This window comes from Rousettus aegyptiacus, unplaced genomic scaffold, assembly GCF_014176215.1.
Source record: "Rousettus aegyptiacus isolate mRouAeg1 unplaced genomic scaffold, mRouAeg1.p scaffold_m13_p_6, whole genome shotgun sequence".
NCBI lineage: Eukaryota > Metazoa > Chordata > Mammalia > Chiroptera > Pteropodidae > Rousettus > Rousettus aegyptiacus.
This window is the reverse complement of record NW_023416309.1, coordinates 65,768,177-65,788,181: the sequence shown is the minus strand read 5'-3', so window position 1 is coordinate 65,788,181 and position 20,005 is coordinate 65,768,177. Positions and strand designations below refer to the sequence as shown.

The 20,005-nt window shown below is 38.9% G+C and overlaps 1 protein-coding gene, 1 non-coding gene and 1 pseudogene across 4 annotated transcripts in view; 2 read left to right on the top strand and 1 right to left on the bottom strand.

Annotated features, from left to right (window-relative positions):
- The first annotated feature begins 1,273 nt into the window (after window positions 1-1,273).
- Window positions 1,274-1,377, top strand: LOC118604392. Its single transcript, XR_004951708.1, has one exon. It is a non-coding gene; the product is annotated as a U6 spliceosomal RNA (small nuclear RNA).
- A 3,039-nt stretch (window positions 1,378-4,416) lies between these two features.
- On the bottom strand, window positions 4,417-4,542 carry LOC118604549 (annotated as a pseudogene).
- A 1,703-nt stretch (window positions 4,543-6,245) lies between these two features.
- ULK2 (unc-51 like autophagy activating kinase 2) overlaps window positions 6,246-20,005 on the top strand; it is a 94,605-nt gene continuing 80,845 nt past the window's right edge. Inside the window, exons 1-3 of one of the 3 annotated variants that reach the window (XM_016145139.2) lie at window positions 6,246-6,850; window positions 8,128-8,220; window positions 9,262-9,303. In XM_016145139.2, coding sequence (XP_016000625.1) covers window positions 6,761-6,850; window positions 8,128-8,220; window positions 9,262-9,303 — 225 coding nt within the window. In that variant the 5' untranslated portion in view covers window positions 6,246-6,760. The remainder of the gene's footprint in view (window positions 6,851-8,127; window positions 8,221-9,261; window positions 9,304-20,005) is intronic. The other 2 variants (XM_016145141.2, XM_016145140.2) reach the window with 2 other exon arrangements.

Genomic DNA, 20,005 nt, shown 5'->3' with positions numbered 1-20,005 from the left:
ATTTTTGTAAAACCAAGATAAAATAAAGACATGTCCGTTTAACTCAAACCAACAAACTTAAGCTAGGAATAAACTTAGATCGCATAAACTTGAAAAACATTTGAGTTTGTGTCTATATTTCTGAGAATTTTAGTATACCCAATTCTTAATAGTGCTTCCTTTAAATTAATTTCAACAATACCTTCCAGAGAGAATTGTCTCACATTAAAATTAGAAAATTATCTCACATTAAAACATACATATGTAGACATACACAGAAAGGTAATAATTGGATCCCATTTTTGTTTTGGAATCATTTACAATGTATACCTGTACTTGAGAAGTCAACTTCCAAATGATCTTCCCCCTTTTAAACTAAAGATAGCCATTTTTAATTCCTTAAAGAATTGGTTTGACCTAAATGACAGTGTGGATCGATCTATTTATCTAAATCCTCTTTATGAAGCTTCAAGTGACAAATTAAATATGTTTTCCACTCATTTTATCTAATTTTGCATATGAAAAATTAGAAGTATCTAAGCAGCCACATCTTGGCCATCTTAGTATTAATGAAAGAATGACTGTCAGGGGGCTTGTTAGCCTCAGAGGCACAATTTCCCATGTTAGTTTTGAGATATGTAGAGTCTGAACAAATTTCTAGGAAAAACCAGCCTTATGTGCACATCCCTGGATGAGCCAAATGCAATAGATCTTTCTATAGAACTGCTTTATGCTCTATAGAAAAATTTTCCTCAGGCAACCCACAAAGATACTTATTCACCAGTGAGAGCTTCCCAGACCCCGATAGAACTGTGACACTTTGCAAGGCACATGTCATGTCCCTCTCTGGCCCCTCTCTTGGAGTAAGCCTATTCCAGGGCACCCTGCCTTTCTTCTGGGTATTCTCCTTGATTAGCTGCATTACCACACTGGACACTTCAAAGCACCCACCTATGCCACTCTGGATTTGGGGATCTGAAACACTCATTATTACCCCATTAGCTATTCAGAGTTAAAGAGAGTTCAACCTCTCATTTAACCAGCAAAGATTTTATTCAGACTCTTAGTAAACAATCCAATTAAAAATCTGAAATTAAAACAGCAACTTGTTTATTTTTATTATTTTGCCTTCCCTGGGTTATATCAACCTTTATCCTTCTCCAGGATTTTATAAGAACAGCTCCAAGTCATGGCCTGCTAGTTAACGCAAGGAGGACTGGAATTCTAAATGAAACTCACCCAAGTTCACCTGATGTGAAACTGGGAGCTGGTGGGACATAATGGGCCCATGCTTGTGCTTGCTTTGGCAGCACATATATTATAATTGGAACGATGCAGAGATTAGCATGGCCCCTGAGCAAGGATGATGCGCAAATTCATGAAGCATTCCATATTTTTAAACAAACAAACAAACAAAACAATGGGCCCATGCTTGTACCTATCACTGGGTCTGGGTTTACAGGGTGGTTCTGGGTGGGCTTCTTAGGAATCCTGCTGACTATGCCAAATAAACATCGACATAAGAAACATCCAAACCTGTATAGAATTTTTTAAGAGTTTATTTGAGCCAAACTGATGACATATGCTCGGGAGCAAGATCTCAAATGCTCCCTGCTTAATTTTTTTTTTTTTTAATTTAAAATGATTTTTATTTTTACTGATCGTCACATCAGTAAAATAATTCTTTTAGGAATGCTTTATTTGGGAGACTGACTTATGATATTCTTTGAAATTTATCTCAGAGGTGTTTGCAAATATTCCTTATTTCAACTATCAGCATTCACAGAACATTATGGCCATTCCTATAAAATATTCATGTAGAAGTTTTAACGTTTGATAATTCAAGTTTTGAGCACTGTTTGTGTCTAACAGTTACAGCAATAGTAAAAATTAGCTGCTCATATTTTTGGTTGAAATAATAAAACTTTTTCATTTTAGAAATGCAAATTTGATACTGATTCTTGCATAATATAGAAAGATGCTTCTTGCTGTTCTCATATAATTATAGTATTGTAAAATTTCTAGCCTGAAGGTTATTTTGATAGTATTTCAGAAGGATGTTTATGACTCAGAAAATCTGTGGTTATGATATTTTGTTAAAAGTAAGAAATATATCTAAACTTTGTTATCTCTTCATTTTATGCACTTTATTTTTACATTTTACATTTTACAATACATTCATGCGTGTATAAATATCAAAGCTGTGCACACTATTCACAAGAATTTCAAAGCATCAGCAGTGTAATCAAAACAGAAAGAAGAGAATCCAAATTTAAGCAATAGCAATGATGTGATTTGAGGAGAATAATAAAATGGTAATTATTCTAAATCTCAGAATGCTTCCCTGCCCAAGAGATTGGGCCGTGAACGTTTCTCACATTTACTTTGACAGAGGCCCTTTTATCATCAGAGCAACCTATACCATTTGGCTGATAAACTAAGTTTATAGTATTAAAATTTATATTGGTAGTTAATTTTATCTCTCATTGCAGTTACTGTTATAAAATTTACTGACACTGAAACATTTTAATAGTTTACCAACAGTCATGTTTACACACCCACACATACACACCCACACCCACACCCACACCCACACACACACACTAGGACAAATTAAGAACAATGAAAGTGAATCAGAGTGTTGACTTGAGTGATTTCATAAGCAAACTAAAAATCTCCCTTGCTTCCATTCCTAAATTAAGCCTAAATTTGACCTCTGATAAATACTTCCTGGGTTACTGCCTTAGCAGCTGCTTCTAAGGAATAGCCTTCTCCCTCTGTCTGGCACCTGAAGGCTTGCTTTGGGAAGCAGCCTTTGTTACACAACTCGCCTTGACTCCCTCAAAACCAATCCCTGGCTTTAGATGATTGTTCTGTGCACCTCACCTAAGTTGGGACAGTTGAAATTCCTTCCTTAAGAATTTTGGTTTGAAACTGACTGGTCGCTGCCAGTGATTATGTCCTTCAGCCATGTCAAAGGAATGCTGAGGTGAAAGAAAAGAAGAGCAGGGCACCAATGGTAAGCAGCCCTCTTTGAGTCCCTGGTTCTACCGATAGTTTGCTTTTGAGGCCCTGTCTATGCACTGAGAGGCACAGCTATACCTTTACATTCTTTTGTTATTTTCTGCTTTACCACATTTGGCATTTGTTATTTGCTACCGACATTCCTAACTAACCATTCCCTTAGCAAAAAGCCCTCTTCTACTTCTCTTCAAAAATGAGCCTTGAGGACAAAAATTCTTAAGTGTGTCTTTATTTTTTAAAGCAAGGGTGTGTTTATAGGGCCCATGCTTAGTCTGTGCAGACAGGATGTGATGCAGGTCTGAATTAAGGGCCTCTGGTGGCTTCTTAAAACATGTCCTAGTGTGGGGTTGTAATTTTCATGACATTAAATATAAAGAACTCTAAATTGTATATTAATTAGCTTCATTTAGCTTAATTTCCTAGTGAATGTGACCTTGTTAACAGGATTAGATTATGAATTATGTCCCACAAAAGAAGCTGTGAGACACAGATATGCATAAAATATGCATGGGCTCAGAGGAAAAGGGTATACTTGGCCTCTTCTGGATGGTGAGGTGACCAGCAGGAAGGTTGAAATGCTGCTCCTGGAGGGTACTGAGGCCCAACAAAGCCTCATTTGATAGATCCTAAAACCAACAGCTTTGACTGCCTCTGGGCAGCTTGGGAGGACTCCCCCTGTGCTTCCTGGGATGTTGACTGCTACCAGGTACTGTGTGGGAAAGGCTGCCAGACATACTCCAAGTGTTTCAGGCCCCTCCTCATTGCTTTCCTGCTACCCGAAAATTTTATACTCATTGCTTTCGCAGGGAAAGTTTATAGAATGTGTTAAAAACAAGCCAACAGGCCCCAAATGGAGTCTTTTATGCTAAGTCCCATGTTACTAAACTGAGACAATTACAGTTTGGGCCTTTCTCAGAATTGGAATCTTAAACCATTCAATCAAGAATTGCCTGGTCAGCATTAGTGAAATAATCTGCCTGATAGAGCCCTACCATCCCCTAAAGGAAAGTGACCTTGCAATAACCAATTAGTGGGTCAAATATGTGGTGACAGAAAGAAATCTATGGGTGGTGAACACACAATGCAACATATATGTGTGTGTGTGTGTATATATATATATATTCCTTACTGTTAAATTGTACACCTGAAACTTACTGGATTTTATTAACCAATGTCACCATAATAAAATTAATTTAAAAAAGAGAGGAAAAAAATAACCAATTAGGTTTTTTTTTGCTAATGTAACTTCTTGTTCTAACTCCCTTCTGCCTATAAATATCTTTCATTTTGTACAGCTCCTCAGAGTTCCTTTCTTTTTCTCTTTTTTTTTTTAATTTTTTTTCAGGTGAGACAACTCTTGGTTGACCTCACAGATTACGATGACCTTGTCAGTTTACAATTCCTTATTTTTTAGGCCTACAGCACCTGGTCTTCCTTGGTGGTCTCCCATCCAAGTACTAACCAGGCCCGACCCTGGACCCTGCGTAGCTTCCAAGATCAGATGAGATTAGGCTTATTCAGGGTGGCATGGCCGTAGACTCAGAGTTCCTTTCTGTCTGTTAGATGGGATGCTGCTCAATTCATTAATCATTGAATAAAGCCAGTAACATGTTTAAAATTTACTCAGTTGAATCTTGCTTTTAAACAGAAATGAATTCTCCAGACATTTGTTAGATAAACTGCCCCTATAAGGGTGTAGGTGGCCCAACCCTAGAACTGAAAAGCTTGGCTTCTGTTCACCTAAGAATCACCTGAGGGAGTATACAGAGGAGGGAAGGGGGAAAGATTCCTGTGGTACTGGTTTGGGGCTGGGAAAGTGTTGCCTAAGGCCAGCTTTGATCTCACTTTACTTACCTAACAAATGTTTAAATAGCCTTTGTACAAGGCAGGCACTGTTCTAAGAGCTTTTCACATTTAACTCATTTAATCCTAATACAATGAGGTAGTTCCTGTTATCTTCATTTTACCAGTGAAGAAACTGAGGCTTGAGAGGTGAGGTAACTTGTTCAAGGTCCTACACGCAGAACATACATATTACTGAAGAGTTGGGTTTTAGTGAATTTGGTACATTAAATCCTATATCCTATTTAAATACTCATCTTTAAGATACGCTATAGAGAATATTTCAGAGGCAAGGAAACTTCAAATGATTTGTGTGTATGTATGTATGCGCAAACTTGCTTGATTTACTCTTAATTTTTGAAGGCTATAGATTTTCACAGTGTGTAACACTCATCTGGCCAGATTTTGAAGTGGGGAGAGAATTATATAGGTTAGCACAGTAGCGGGAGCAGAAATCCAAGATAACACATGTTGAAGGTTTGAGGAAGGGAAGGGGTTCCTTTCAGAATTCCAGGGCTGACTGCCTCAAGTTTGGATAGGGTTCCTTACTTGCCTTCGGAGGTCGGTTTTCAGGAATTAACCTGGAGTGGGAAATATAGTTCTGGAGGTAAGGAATAATCTGAGAGTAAATATGCCAAATAATTAAACATACATTATAGTATGGGGCCTCATTTATTAAATGGTTTCATAAGACATTTTCTTGAGGGTAAGTTGACAGATAAATTCCTTTGTCACTTGAAATTTAATAATCATGTAGAAAAGAAAGATCCGTTGATGTCAAAGGGGAAGGACACCAGGAGGCTGGAAAGCAGGGGTTCTTTTAGAGCCCTTGAAAACGTATGCAATACAGCGTATATAATAAGCATTTTTCAGGGAAGAGGGTTCTGAGCTGTCATCAGCTTCTCAGAGAAGCAAAGGGACCCAAAAAAGGGCAGACCCCGTGCCCTACAGCATGTCTTCAGGGACCCTGAGCAATAAATGCAGAAGTGCCAGGGCAGAGCAGCAGTTTGGCTGTATGACTTGTGTTTAAGAGGGCGCGAGAACTACCGGGCTCAAGAGAGATGTTCCTTTGCCTTTACCGGATCCTGGGGTTTACACTGCACAAGGTACGCTCCCGTCCCTTCTGCAGAGGGAGTTCAAGGCCTTTTCTCCGAACCCGCCTCTTAGCGGGTTCAACCCGGGGCGTGGCAGGCTCAAATCTGTTCCCAGGCCCTGCAGCGGTTAACTAGCTGTGGCCACAACGGTGAGAACCCTCCTTCCCAGACTCAGCGAGCGACTGGGCACCGCCGCCGAGCCGAACCCCGAGCAGTGCGCATCCTCATTTTCCTGGCAGAGAGAGCGTACTTCGTCACGTGTTCCTCCCTACGAGACGTGCTGACGTCGCGGGAGGCCGGCAGTCGGTGCGGGAGCGGGTGGCGCGCGCCTGTTCGTTGGACACTGCCTTGAGGGCGGGAGGCGCGCGGGGAGCGTGGCTGTGCGGGTCCTAGGGCGGCGGTCGCCGCCGCAGCGGCGCCCAGGAGGAGAGGGCCAAAGCGGCCAAACGAGCTGGGGATGGGGATGACCGGGCCCCGCACCTCTCCCGGGCGCGCGGGCTGCTCCGGGGGCGCACAGTGACGGCGACGGCGCCACTGGCCCGGCAGCTCCGAGGCCGTTCGCCAGCCAACCCGCGGCCGGCGGCGGGCCGGGCCATGAGCAGCCAGGGCCGGGCCAGGCCTCGCTTGACCCCGGCCCCGCGCGGCAGTCTCTCCCGTTTCCGCTCCGTCCACTCGGCATGAGCGTCCGCCCGGGGACGGGGCCGCGGCTGCCCCAGTCTGGCGGCCCGCGGGGGCCCTCCGGACCGGCGGGCCGACGGTGCTGATCCCGGCCGCCGCGCTGTGCTGCCCGCCAGCCCGCTGTATGCCCTGGGGGCGCGGCCATGGAGGTGGTGGGCGACTTCGAGTACAGCAAGAGGGACCTCGTGGGACACGGGGCCTTCGCCGTGGTCTTCCGTGGGCGGCACCGCCAGGTGAGCCCCGCGGGCTGGGGCGAGGCCAGGGTGTGTGGTCTGTGGCGCCTCCACCATCCGCCTTCCGTTTTGCCCGCGCGGCCGCAGGCAGACTGGGGGGTCCTGTAGCTTGACGAAGCCGCGCGTGTGAAGGCCCCTAGACTTGGCTCGCCGCCCCGAGGCCTGCCATTGTGCGCGCTGTCAGTGTCGCAGGGTTTGTTTTGGTTGGGCGAGGATTGTTTTGAGGCCCAAGCCGCTAGGCAGCGCACCCCCTACCGACTCACTGCCCGGCCTCTGATTTCCTCTCCTAGTCAAAGTGCCTGGTAAAGAGTCTGCGGAGGGACGCACCCCTCTGGCCGTCCAAGCAAGGCTTTCACTTGACCGTACCCGAATTCTAGAGGACTGCACAGTTCCGGGCTCGGGCGTGGACCGAACTTTGTTTTTTTCCCTTACCCTGGGCGGCCAGGGCTCGGCGGGCACCTTTGAGGTCGATAATTGCAGACCCAGCGGAAAACGGGCTGGTTTCCCGTTAGCCCGAGGCTTTCTCAAACTCGGGGTGGTGGTGGTATCACCTTTCCTAGCATTGGTTCCTCTACGTCCTGATGAGTCCGGTACTATCTTCCCTTCCCGGGGTTAGATAAACGGGCTCCAAGTGGAAAAGATGTTAGATACTCCATTTTCCAGTCTAGATAAACACGAAAGCAGGTTCAGCACTTCTCTTTTTTTTTTTTTTTTTTTTTTAAAGCTTTTACTGTTTCGTAAATAGGGTCACACGAGGTTTTAGAATTTAAAGAATTTGGAAAGTCACCCTGGGTGTGGAAATAATCATAAGAGGGTTTGGCAGTTCTGATTATTGCCAAGGGGCTGGTTTTGTTGCCTATCAGATAAAGTAATAAATACTACTGTTCATTATGGAAATAAAACTCAAGAATAGTTAAAAACACAGCCAAGCTATCACTTTTCTTTTAACCGTACCACCTTCCAGTTTATTACCTACATTTCACCATAACTTCTAAATAGTTGTAAAACTGTTCCTTTTTCACTTAATGCTAGTTACTATATGGTCTTCGTATTATTTTTTTAGTGGCTGTCTTGTAGGACATTAGATGTCAATGTTGTAATTTATGAAATCATTTTCCATTTGAAGATTCAGGTTCTTTTCCATCCCGCCCCTCCCCCCACCCGTGCTGTGCATGAGTTTGCTAAAAACATCCTTATGCTTATAATGAGATTTTTTTTTTCTGTTGAATTATTTTCAAGGAATAATTTCCAGGAGTAACACTGTTTTTCCTTTTCAGAAAACCGATTGGGAGGTAGCTATTAAAAGTATTAATAAAAAGAACTTATCAAAATCACAAATACTGCTTGGGAAGGAAATTAAAATCTTAAAGGTATGTTTATTTATGTGATATTTCATACTGGTTTAAAACTTATTTTAAATTAAATGAATATATGATGAAGTTCTTTGCAATTTTGATAGTTGCACCAAAGTTTGAGAATTTTCACCTGTTGCTCTTATTTTGCATGCTCAGTTTTTAAAAAACTGAGTACTCAGAAGCTGTTTTTAAAAATAGATGTTTGTGGCTTTTCCCAATACTTACAGTCTATTAAAACTGATTTAAGATTCTTATAATTTCTTTTTTTCTTTCCCCTAGTTATTGTGTGATTGGGGGGATCCAGGTCTCTTTTATATGTTACCTTTTTTATTGATCCCTTTCATATTACAGTTAAGTTTTTTGGATCTTGGGATCTTTTATCCTCTTAAGTTGAAGAAAGTTATTTTCCTTGGAAGTGATCTTTTTAGATCACTCATAAGCAGTGTTATCCAAGTGAGATGCTTTGAGGAGAAAAAGGTTCTGTGGTCAAATTTTGTTTATTAACTACTTCTTTGAGAGTTGCAAAGCGCTTGGCTCATTAAAGTCTGAAAAATTACACAGTGAGGAAACCAGTTTAGGGTTTCTCAAGCTAATATGAATATGGAACCTTCATCTAACACCAACTTTCATTAAAACTATTCTGTAGACAACTCTTTGAGCTAAGAATTATACTTTGTTTTCTTTCAGATGAATAATGTGCAGTTTTGGAATTTTATGCCTCTATTACTATTAGAAGTTGTATATTAAATTTAAAAGACCAGCAGAAAGTCTTGGCCATGCTTACTATGTCATTTGTTTTGTAAACAAGAGTACTTTCTTAAGTACCTTGAGTCTAAAAAACGATAGTGGCGAAAAAATATTTAGGCTCCAGGTAAATTTTGATCAAGCATATTTGTTATTTTTTAGTAGATTGAATTGTTCTAATCTAGTAATGAAACTGCAGTATACTAGAAATAGTTTGTATGTATATATGTGTATACTTATATTTGTATATTGAAATATATTTCTGTTATCAGAATAAGTACAAATATTTTGAATTCTTAATTTCCTTAACAGGAACTTCAGCATGAAAATATTGTAGCACTCTATGATGTTCAGGTACCTTATTTTGGATTTTTTTTAAAAAAACTTGCATGTTTATTAATAAAGAACTTACATTTTTTTATTTCATAGACATTTAAGTGAATCTTAATAGAAACAGAAAATTGCCTTATTGTTGAAAATATATATAGCTTGAGTTATATATATTTATTAAGAAAATGTTTAAAATAGCATAGGACACTGGGATAAAACAAACAATATGCTGCACGGATAACCTTTATACTATAGGAGTAGTGTTATTTTATAAGTCAAGTAGAGGAATATTGATACCAGATCTAGCATATCTGTGATAAATGTAGAAAGGGCTATTATGGACTAATAAAATTAGGTAGAGCTTTTTTTCTTATGGCAAAAGCAACATTTGCTAATTGTAGAGATATTAGAAAATAAACTAAAAACAAGGAAATCATGTATATTCATATCTGAGCTATATCTGTGATTATCCCCATGGCATACAGTAGATACACTATATTTGGAGGTCAAGGCAACATTTCTATGTAGTCAAAATTCCTCTTGGAAATTTTTTTAAAAAGCCCAACTTTGGAGAATATCATTGTTTTTTTTTGTTTGTTTGTTTGTTTTTTGGGTGGAGTACCAGAGCTGGTAGTTGGCTTATATTTAGAGGCCATATTGTATTTTTAAAAAATCCTCCTTTTAATACCAGAATCACACTTGGTTTTTGTGGTTTGTGTGAGAGCCCCAGGGATCTGAAATCTATTGAGGGAACAGCAGATAAAGCTGCTCCCTCTACTCTCATTCCAAAGCAAGCCAGGCTGCATGATTTTGTTTAGTCTGGACAGTTGAATTCCAGTAAATGGATATGTTATGTGATTCTGCTATTATGTCTAGCTAAAAATCTTTTTTGTATGCACTTGGATTACTCAAATTCATTCATTTTGTCAGGTTTTGAGTGGCTACTATGTGCCAGGCATTGTTCTAACTGCTAGGAATAAAGCAGTGAGTAAAAGAAAGTCTGCTTTCTGTGTGTTTTCATTTTAGTGTGGTGAGGAAAAAACGGACTGTTCTAGATGTATTTTTTTCTTGTTTTTCTCTTGTACTTTTTTCTTTAGCTAGTCATTTTTCATGTCGTCATATCACATCACCAAGTGTATAAACCCATGTTATAAGATGTTTAGGTTTTACTTGTTATAGAAAAGTGCAGTAATATAATATATACCTGCTGAATATATCTGATTATTTCTTTTAAGTTCAGTTCCTAGAATTGGAATTAGCAGGGCAAATAGCATGCACAGTTTTAAAGGTTTCTGATTGTACAGTTTAATTGCTTGCCAAAAAAATTGCAAAGCACCATTGAAACAAAGGGGAAAAAAGTTTAAAGCCAAAACTAAGTTTATCTCACAATCCGTAGCTGAAATGTTAATTCTTCTCAGAGCCCTTTGTGTAGTTTGTCCTAGTCTCTCTTGATAGAGGGCACCAAGAAATACAAGTCAGTACCTCGTACAAAAATTGTAAAATAATACTAGACCTTAATTTCCCATTTTTTGAGATGTACAAAAATTTAATTGCAAAGTAGGTTTTGCTTTTCGAATAGAGAGGATACTTAGATTTTGTCTATCAAATGAAAAATATTTTTATTTTTTTAAAAGTAGTTTTATTTTTTAATTACAGTTGACATACAATATTATTAGTTTCAGGTGTACAACAAAGTGATTACCCAGATAAATCTAGTACCCATCTGTCACCATACAGTTATTATAGTATTATTGGTTATATTCTTTATGCTATACTTTACATCCCCATGATTATTTTATAACTACTAATTTATGCTTCTTAATCCCTTCCTTCTTTTAATCCATCCCCCTTCATCCTCTCCCATCTGGCAGTCTCAAAATGTTCTCTGTATCTACAAGTTTCTTTCCGTTTTGTTTATTTTGTTATTTATATTCCACATATAAGTGATACCTGTGGCATTTGTCTTTCTCTGTCTGACTTACTCCATGCGCACAGTACCCTCTAGGTCCATCCATATTGTTATAGATGGCAAGATTTCATTTTCTTTTTATGGCTACTCCATTGTCTATATTTACCACCTCTTTGTTTTCCATTCATCCACTAATAGACACCCAGGTTGCCTCCATATCTTGGTTCTTGTAAATAATGCTGCAACGAATGTATGAATGCATATCTTTTTGAATTAAGTGTTTTGGGTTTCTTCGGTTAAATATCCAGAGGAGAATTGCAGGGTACTTCTTTCTGTCTCATTATAGCCTTTGTTTTAAAGTCTATTTTGTCTGGGACAAGTACTGCTACCCCAGTTTTTTTTTTCAGTTCCATATTCATAAAATATCTTTTTCCATTGCTTTACTTTGAGTCTGTGTGTTATCTTTTGATTTGAAGTGGATCTCATGTAGGCAGAATATGTAACGGGCCCTTGTTTTCTTCTCTCTCCAGCCATCCTTTGTCTTTTGATTAAAGAATTTAATCCACTCACATTTAAAGTAATTGTCGATAGATACATAGTTATTGCTATTTCATTATTCACATATTTGATCCTTTTTTCTTATTCTTATAAAAGAAGTCCCTTTTAACGTTTCTTAAAATACTATTTTGGTGACGATGAAATCTTTTAACTATTTCTTGTCTGGGAAGCTCTTTATTTGTCCTTTGGTTCTAAGGAATAGCTTTGCTGGATAGATTAATATTGGTTTTGGTCCTTGCTTTTTATCACTTTGAATATTTCATACTGATCCCTTCTGGCCTACAAAGTTTCTTTTGAGAAATCAGATGACAGTCTTACGGGAGCTCCCTTAGAGGTAACTGTTTTTCTCTTTCTGCCTTTAAGATTCTCTCTTTGTCTTTAACCTTTGGCATTTTAATGATGGTGTGTCCTGGTGTGTACCTCTTGGGGTTCCTCTTGTTTGGGACTCCACACTTGGGTTGGTATATATTTCCTTCACCAGGTTAGGGAAGTTTTCCATCATTATTTCTTCAAATAGGTTTTCAAATCCTTGTTCTCTCTTGTGGTACCCCTACGATGTGAATGTTGGTATGCTTGAGTTGTCTCAGAGGTCCCTTAAACTATCCTCATTTTATAAAATTCATTTTTCTTTTTGCTGTTCTGATTGGATATTTTCTGCTGCCTTATCTTCCAAATCGGAGATTTGATCCTCTGCCTCCTCTATCTACCATTGATTCCTTCAAGTTATTCTTCATTTTAGTTAGTATATTCTTCATTTCTGACTGGTTATTTTTTATGAGTTTCTATTTTTCTTTTTCCTCTTTGTTGAAGTTCTCACTGAGACAATCTATTTTTCCTTTAAGTTCATTGAGCATCCTTATAACCAGTGTTTTGAATTCTGTATCTAGTAGATTGCTTGTCTCCATTTTATTTAGTGTTTTTTGTTTTGTTTTGTTTTGTTTTTGTTTTTGTTTTTTTGAGTTTTGTCCTGTTCCTTCATTTGGGACATGTTTCTTTGTCTCCTCATTTTGTCTGCCTCCCTTTGTTTGTTTGTGTGTATATACAGAACTGCTGTGTCTCCCGATCTTAGTAGAGTGGTCTTATGTAGTAGGTGTCCTGTGGGGGTCACCTGAGCTGGGTGTTCCAGGTGTGTCCCTTGTGTAGGTTGTGCGTGCCCTCCAGTTGTACTTGAGCCTTGGTTGCTGTTTGCATGTCAGTGGGCAAGATTGACCCTCAGGTTGATTGGTTGTGAGGACTAGCTGTGACTATAGTGGAGGACCTGTTGTGCAGGGGCTGACCCTGCATAGCAAGATTCGCTTTAGTGGGGCTCTGGTGCCTGCCCAGTTTGCTCTCTGGGTGTGTCGTTTGTGGTGGTGGTTGGGTGGTGTTCTGGTGTCTGAAACTGGCACCGATGTGTTGGTTCTGGGGCCTCTTGAGAGAGGCTCTGTTATAGGTCAGCCGCTACCTGTGTACTACCCAGGACCACTTGATGTGAGCTACAAAGTGATCTGTGGATTCTCTTGTGCTAGACTTACTAATGCTTGAGAGAGGTTAAGCTGCTAACAGGCCGGCTGCTGCTACTACTGTGCTTGGGGCTGCTTAGCAAGAGGTTTGGGGCACACCGAAGCCCGTTTCTGCTTGTTTGGAGTTTGTGAATCTTTGAGAGATTTTAGGGAAGTCTGTAGCATGAGCCAAGACAGGCTGTTTGTATGGAAAAGCCACTGGAAGAGGGTTGCATAGGCCAGCAAGTTGGGTGGGGTAGGGTCTCAAAAAATCATGAACAGTGTTAGCCAGGTTGATGGAGACTTAGATATGGAGCCCACCTGTGCATGCATACGGGCTGGGGGGAGGGCTCAACAAAGGAACAGTGGCTTCTGCTGGCACTTCTCTTTGAGAGAAAGCTGCCCCTCCAGCCCTGAAGCCAAGACATCAGTTCCTCCCTGTATGTCTCTGGTACCTTTCCACCTGCCACCCAAGCACTTGAGCTCAGAGCGAGTGAGTCCATCAACGAGTAAGTCCATGCATGACCCTTTAAAAGGACCACCTGGGACTCCAGCAGCCCTCTGTCTCACTCAGCCACAATCTCCACTAGTTTTCACAGTCAGAAGTTTTGGAGACTTCTCTTTCTGGCACTGGAATTCTGGGCTGGGGAGCCTGGTGTGTGGCTGAGACCCCCTCCCTCCTCAAGTCTGTGATATTCTTCCCGATTTTTAGCTGCCACACATAGGTATAGGGCCAACCCATTCCACGTCTCTGCCCCTCCTGTCATTCTTGATGTGGCTTCTTAAGTATATCCTTAGTTATAGGACTTCTGTTCAGCTAGACATCAGGCGACTCTTCATGAAGATTGTTCTGTAGTTTAGTTATAATACTGATGTGGTCATGAGAAGAAGCAAGCACAGTAGTGCCCTACTCTGCCAATCTGACTGGAAGTCCTGAAAAAGATTGTTATATGTTTTTGTTGTAGAATGAGATATTATTAGATAGAATATATACTCAAAACCCGAATTATTAAATAATCAGGAATTGCAAGGTGACTGCATTAAAATGTTTATTATTTTGTGCATTGTATTCTACTGGAACTAATTTATAAGAATGAACTTAAGAAATATTAGTCAAGTGAATATAGTGTTGAACATTTGGCTATCAAGTAAATAGAGTCTTGATCTAATATTTAGATTCTCTTCCTTTATTCTAACTATTTATCAAGTGGTACAGTGTGTTTGTAGAGACCAGTGCAGCAGTTTCATCAACTTGAACATAATTTTGTTGGCCATTAGTTTTGGACAACCATCTAAAATTTGTTTATGAACACACTTTTATAAATTGAGAACTTTGACATTTTAAAAATCAGATTTCAATTAAGATAACAAAAAACATTTTCCCTAATTATAAAAGTAATATATATTCATAGTTAAAATAGTTAAAAATTATCAAAATGAATAAATTAGAATAGAATTGACAATTCCCAGAGACAAGTACTGTTTGTTATATTTCTTTTAGAGTTTTTAAAATACATATATGAATCTGTAGTCATTTTTATTTAGGTTTTTAAGCTTTTCATTGTGAGAACCTTATTAATAGCATTTTTACAGAGATACAACTTGTTTTATTTAACTTAATGTACCTTGGATAGCTTTTCATATCAGTATAGCACTGTAGAGCTAAATGATAATTTATTTACTTAAAACCCGATTGCACTCTTTTGAGATGCTTCTTTTTTTCTGCATTAGAAACTGCTGCAGAGAAAGCTGTATACATGTATCTTTGCTTATTTGTATGAAGGTTTCTATGGAATAAATTTTTTGACGTGGAATTGCTTAAAGATATTACCATGTTGACTTCCAGAAGGTTGTGCCAATTTATTTTGACAAATAATGACCTGTGTTTTTTTTTTTCTTTTCTTGACAGTCTCATAGGAGGAAAATAAGATATTTTAAGTTTTATTTTTTTATTTCATTAATCGTTAGTGCACTGACCATCTTCATGTTTTATTTGCCTTTTTGTATTTCTGTGACTTTTCTGTTGCTGTTCTGCGATGCTTCTTTTGTGTTCATTCTTTTTACTGACTTCTTTGTGAATAGTATTTCTTGAGACAGTTAATGAGATGTACAGGAGTATAGTGGTGAACAAAATAGAAATGGTTCTTGCCCTTGCGGAACTTACAGTAGTATCATTGGGGAAGATAACATGAAGCAAATATTTAACTAGTTCTAAGTGTGCACAGTGCTGTAAGGGAGAAGTGTGGAAGAGTCTTGGAAACATAGGGGTTAGGGGAGTAGGTAGGGCAACTTCTTTTGTGCAGCTAGGGAAGACCATCTGAATAAAGGATATTTAAACAGACTTGATGGAAGAATGAGAGAAGGCTAGGCTCTGGTAGGTAAGAGAAGAGCAAGTAAGTTTCCCAAGCCGTTGAAGCCTTCTGTGAAGAGCAGACGGAAAAAGATCAGAATTTGAGGAACTGGAAGAAGGCCAGTGTGATGGGAGTGTGGGAGTGAGGAGAGAATGGTGTTAGATGATGCTGGAGAGGTTTGCAGGGTCCACCTGAGATCTTTATTCTAAGGATAGTGCAAAGCCATTGAAGAGTTTTGAAAGTGGAAGAGTGATTTCATGTCTGTTTTTCGAAAGATACATATCTTTGAACATTCTGAGTATGAGATAAGTATTGTCAGTTAGGAATACTTGATGATTGTCAATGATGTGGATAAATATCCACTTCTTGGTAATTTTTAGTATAGTGAGAAAAAGATGATTCATTTAGCACATGGTGCTGGCAAAACTGAGACATCTGAGAAGAATAAAGTTGGATCCCTATTTTCATCATTTTCCAAAATAATGTCCAAATGAATTAAAGGCTTATATGTACAAAATAAACAATCTTAGAATAATATTTAGATGACTGTAGTCCAAGAGATAGATATTTTAAATCAAGAAACTCAGAAGCTATAAAAGTAGGGACATATAAAAAATTTTTTAAACTTATTATATGGCAAATAATACCATGAACAAATTGACAGCCATTAAAATGAACAAACTTGATATATGTCATAACATATGAAGCTCAAACATTATGTTCAGAAAAAGAAGCCACTATATTCAGCTACTATATGATTCTATTTTTGTGAATTTAAGGAGACAGCTTAGCTAGGGTGATAGAAATCAGGGAAAGCAGAACATAGGGTGCCTCTTGGTAGCTGGGATTTATGGCAAAGAGTCATGAAAGAACTATCAGGGGTTTGTATTTTGATTGCAGGGGTGGTTACATGGTTATATACATTTGTCACAACTCAGCGAATTGTACTTTTAAATCTGAATTTTAGCGGATGTAAACTGTACCATAATAAAATGCAAAAAATTACAGTTGATAAATAATATAACAGAATATTTACAACATAACAGATAACATAATATCTAAAACATATAAACCCGAGGGTGGCTCCATAGTGTAGTGGTTAACACGTCTGCTTTACATGCAGAAGGTCCTGGGCTTGTGCCCCAGGTATAGCCACGGACCATACCCTGGGTGTGCCAGGCCCCCAGAGTGTGCCAGGCTCCCTTCTCCCTCTCACCTCCCCAGTATGCGGGGAGTTTCAGGTGCCGGAGCGCCCTGCCTTCAGAGATCTAGTTCTTAAGGAGAAAGGGCAACATCCGTAGGTCAGGGGTGGAAGTGGGGGAGGGGAGGAATTAAAGAGGGGGGAAAAATAAAATAGAATATACAAATCCTCTTACAAATTGATAAGAAAAGGCAACCCAAAGAGAAAGTGAGCAAAGGACATAAATGGCTGGTTATCATAAGATAAATCAAAGTGGCTAGTGAATTATGAAATGATATTCATGAACAAGTAGGGAAGTATAAATTAAAGTAACGGTAAGATGTCACTTCTCTCCGGGTTTGCAAAAATAAAAAGTGCAATAATTCTTAGTAGTACAATTGGGGAGGAGATGTAAAATATTCTAAAGTATCCATTATAGAAATGTGTATTAGAGTATTTTGGAATGCTGTCTGGCAATAATTTGCTTCCATACCCTGAAGAATATTTAAAACAACACATAGCAATCAAAGTAATTCTAGTAATGCAAGTCAGGGTATGTTGCTTCTCTGCTCGGACTCCTATTGTGGCTCCCCATTTCCTTAAGAAGAAGCCAAAGCCTTATCTACAACTCCATCTCCTCTGCACCGCGCTGCTTCTGCGCCATCCACTTGGGCCTCCTTGTGGTTATACTGTAGTCCATTGCCCCCTTTTTCCTTTTGTCTGGGATCTTCCTCCTCCAGGTGCAGATATATCTATACCTCTGTAGAATACACAGATATAGTCCGAACCTTCTTTAGCTTTTTACTCAAACATTGTTTTCACTGAAGCTTTCTTTAGCTACCCTAAAGAAAATTGCAGTCCCTTCACCCACGCAATCCTCCTTCCCTACTTTTTTTTTTAAAGCACTTTATCACCTTCTAACATACTCTATATACCTGTTCGTTGTCTTTCTCCTGAACTGTCTCTCTTAGAATGTAAGCTTTAAGAGAACAGGGCATTTAACTCTTTTGGTTTACTGCTGTATCCTCTGTGCCTAGGATAATGTCTTGTATATATAGCAGATAGTTAAAAAATATTCGAATGAAGAGAAATCTGTTGACATTAGAAGAAATACATACCCTTTTTACTAAGCAACCCAGATTCCTGGCATCTATCTCATAGCCATAGAAGCATGAGAATTGAGATACATGGTCAAGAATCAAGGTAGCATTGCTTACAGTTGTTAAGGGTGGAAAATCTTCAAAGTGAGCCAACTAGCTAAATCAGCTACAGGGAAGAAATATCTTTAGATACCAGGAGTTGTCCTACTTGCATGGGTGTGAGTTTAGGAAATGTATTGTATAGGATCTGAAGATGGCCAGTGTCTGCTTCTGTAATCTGCTCACTTATTAACCAGAGTGTGCAGTATGAGGTGATGTATTTGTATTGCATTAATGGTCGACTTCTGCTTTCTGTAAACTGCTTACTTGTTTAATGTAGTTTTAGGCTTTGTGAGCTGCCCCTTTTGAAATTATGAGTGAAGACTTCCCAGTAAATCAGTAAGAAGAAGGTGATTCCTTGAGACACCAAAGTCCCAGGAAGAGGCACAGCATTCCAAGATACAGATAACAAGACTGTCTACCAGGCTATGTTTGATCTAGCAATTCCCCAGATACATTTATCTTTGTAAAGGACATTAACAGTTAACTTCTGCTTTCTGTAATTTCCTTACTCTCTCTTCGTTCAAGAATGTAATCCGAGGCTTTATAAAACTGCCTCAAACAAAGACTCAGGGCTGATTCTCTTGTGGGGAGAGTCAGTTGCCGGCCGGCTAGTAAAGGCTCATAATTAATCTCAATTGGCTCTGTGGGTCTTAGATTTGAACGCACCACAACACAGTAGCCAAAACTGGAATCAAGTTGATGTTTCCTAGTAAAGGAATGACTCAATAAGCAGTTAAATAATCACAGTTATTAAAAAGTTGCATGTGTACAGTTGACTGGGAGGGGTTTCCATGATGTATTATTGAGTGAGGAAAGCAAAATTCAGATATTTATTTATTATATCCCATTTTTTTCAAAATAGAATGTATGTGTGTTTAACTTATGATTGTATGAGCAGGAAAAGGGTATGGAAGGATACATACCAGATGTAAACATTGGCTTCTCGGAGATGTGAAGAGAAGCAAAAAGGTGGAAATGGATTATATTAAAATAAAAAAACACAGCAAGTACATGCTTCCTTTGGGTATGAGTGTGTGTATAGATGCATGAAAGCATGATTGCTAATATGTTAATATGTCTTTCTTTCAGATGGTGAGATAAAGGTGATTTTTAAAACTTCCTTCAAATTTTACGTATCTTAAGTTTTTGCAACAAGAATTTTTAATCAGAAAAAAAGTGATTTTCTTTTCTTCTTTTTTTTTTTTTTTTGAGGGGGGGGAAGTTCCCACTTTTACTTTCTTTCTATAATCATTGGGTAATTTTCTGATTATGAATTAGCATTGCTGGTACTTTTATGCCAGTAAGGGAGTACATATATCTGAGTCTTATACTTAACCATTGTGGTTAGAGAAAGGAATATTCTCCATTATAAATTAATTGGCATAGGAGTTTATTTAAGTACATAAACACTGGCTACTCTGTGGAGAATGGGCAGGGGTGGATTTGGAGCCACCAAATATAGAAAGCGTTTGGGTGGGTGATGGTACCAGTGGAAATGGAGAGGCCTGGACAGATTGGTGAGATGTTTAGAAGACTGAGTGTATAAACTCTGATACTTGGGCTATGGGAGGTTAAAAAGTGAAGAGTTGGTATCTCTTTGTACTGAAATGATTTCTCCAGTTTTTTTCTCTTTTTTTTTTTAATTTTAGCCTCTTTTTGATAGATGGAAGTTCTTACATAGTACAATTTATCTGCTCTTTAATAACCTCTAGGTTTCATATCATGTTAGGGATTCTCCACCTTGAGATTATAAAAATGATCCCCCATGTTTTCTTATTTACGGTTTAATTTTTTTGTATTTACATGTTTGATCTCTGGAATTTATTTATGTGCAAAAGAGTGATAGAGTGAATTCACTAATTTTCCAGAAAGTTATCCCAAACTTTTATCTATTTTTGACCATTACTGTAAAAGAGGATGATATCTTCTGTAGGACTGTTAAAAAGAGTTAGGACTTAAGCAATTTGAAGAATTATGGGTAAATCAGGTTCAGATTAGGTGGTTACTTAGTTATCAATTTATGTTTTTTCCAGTACTACCAAGCA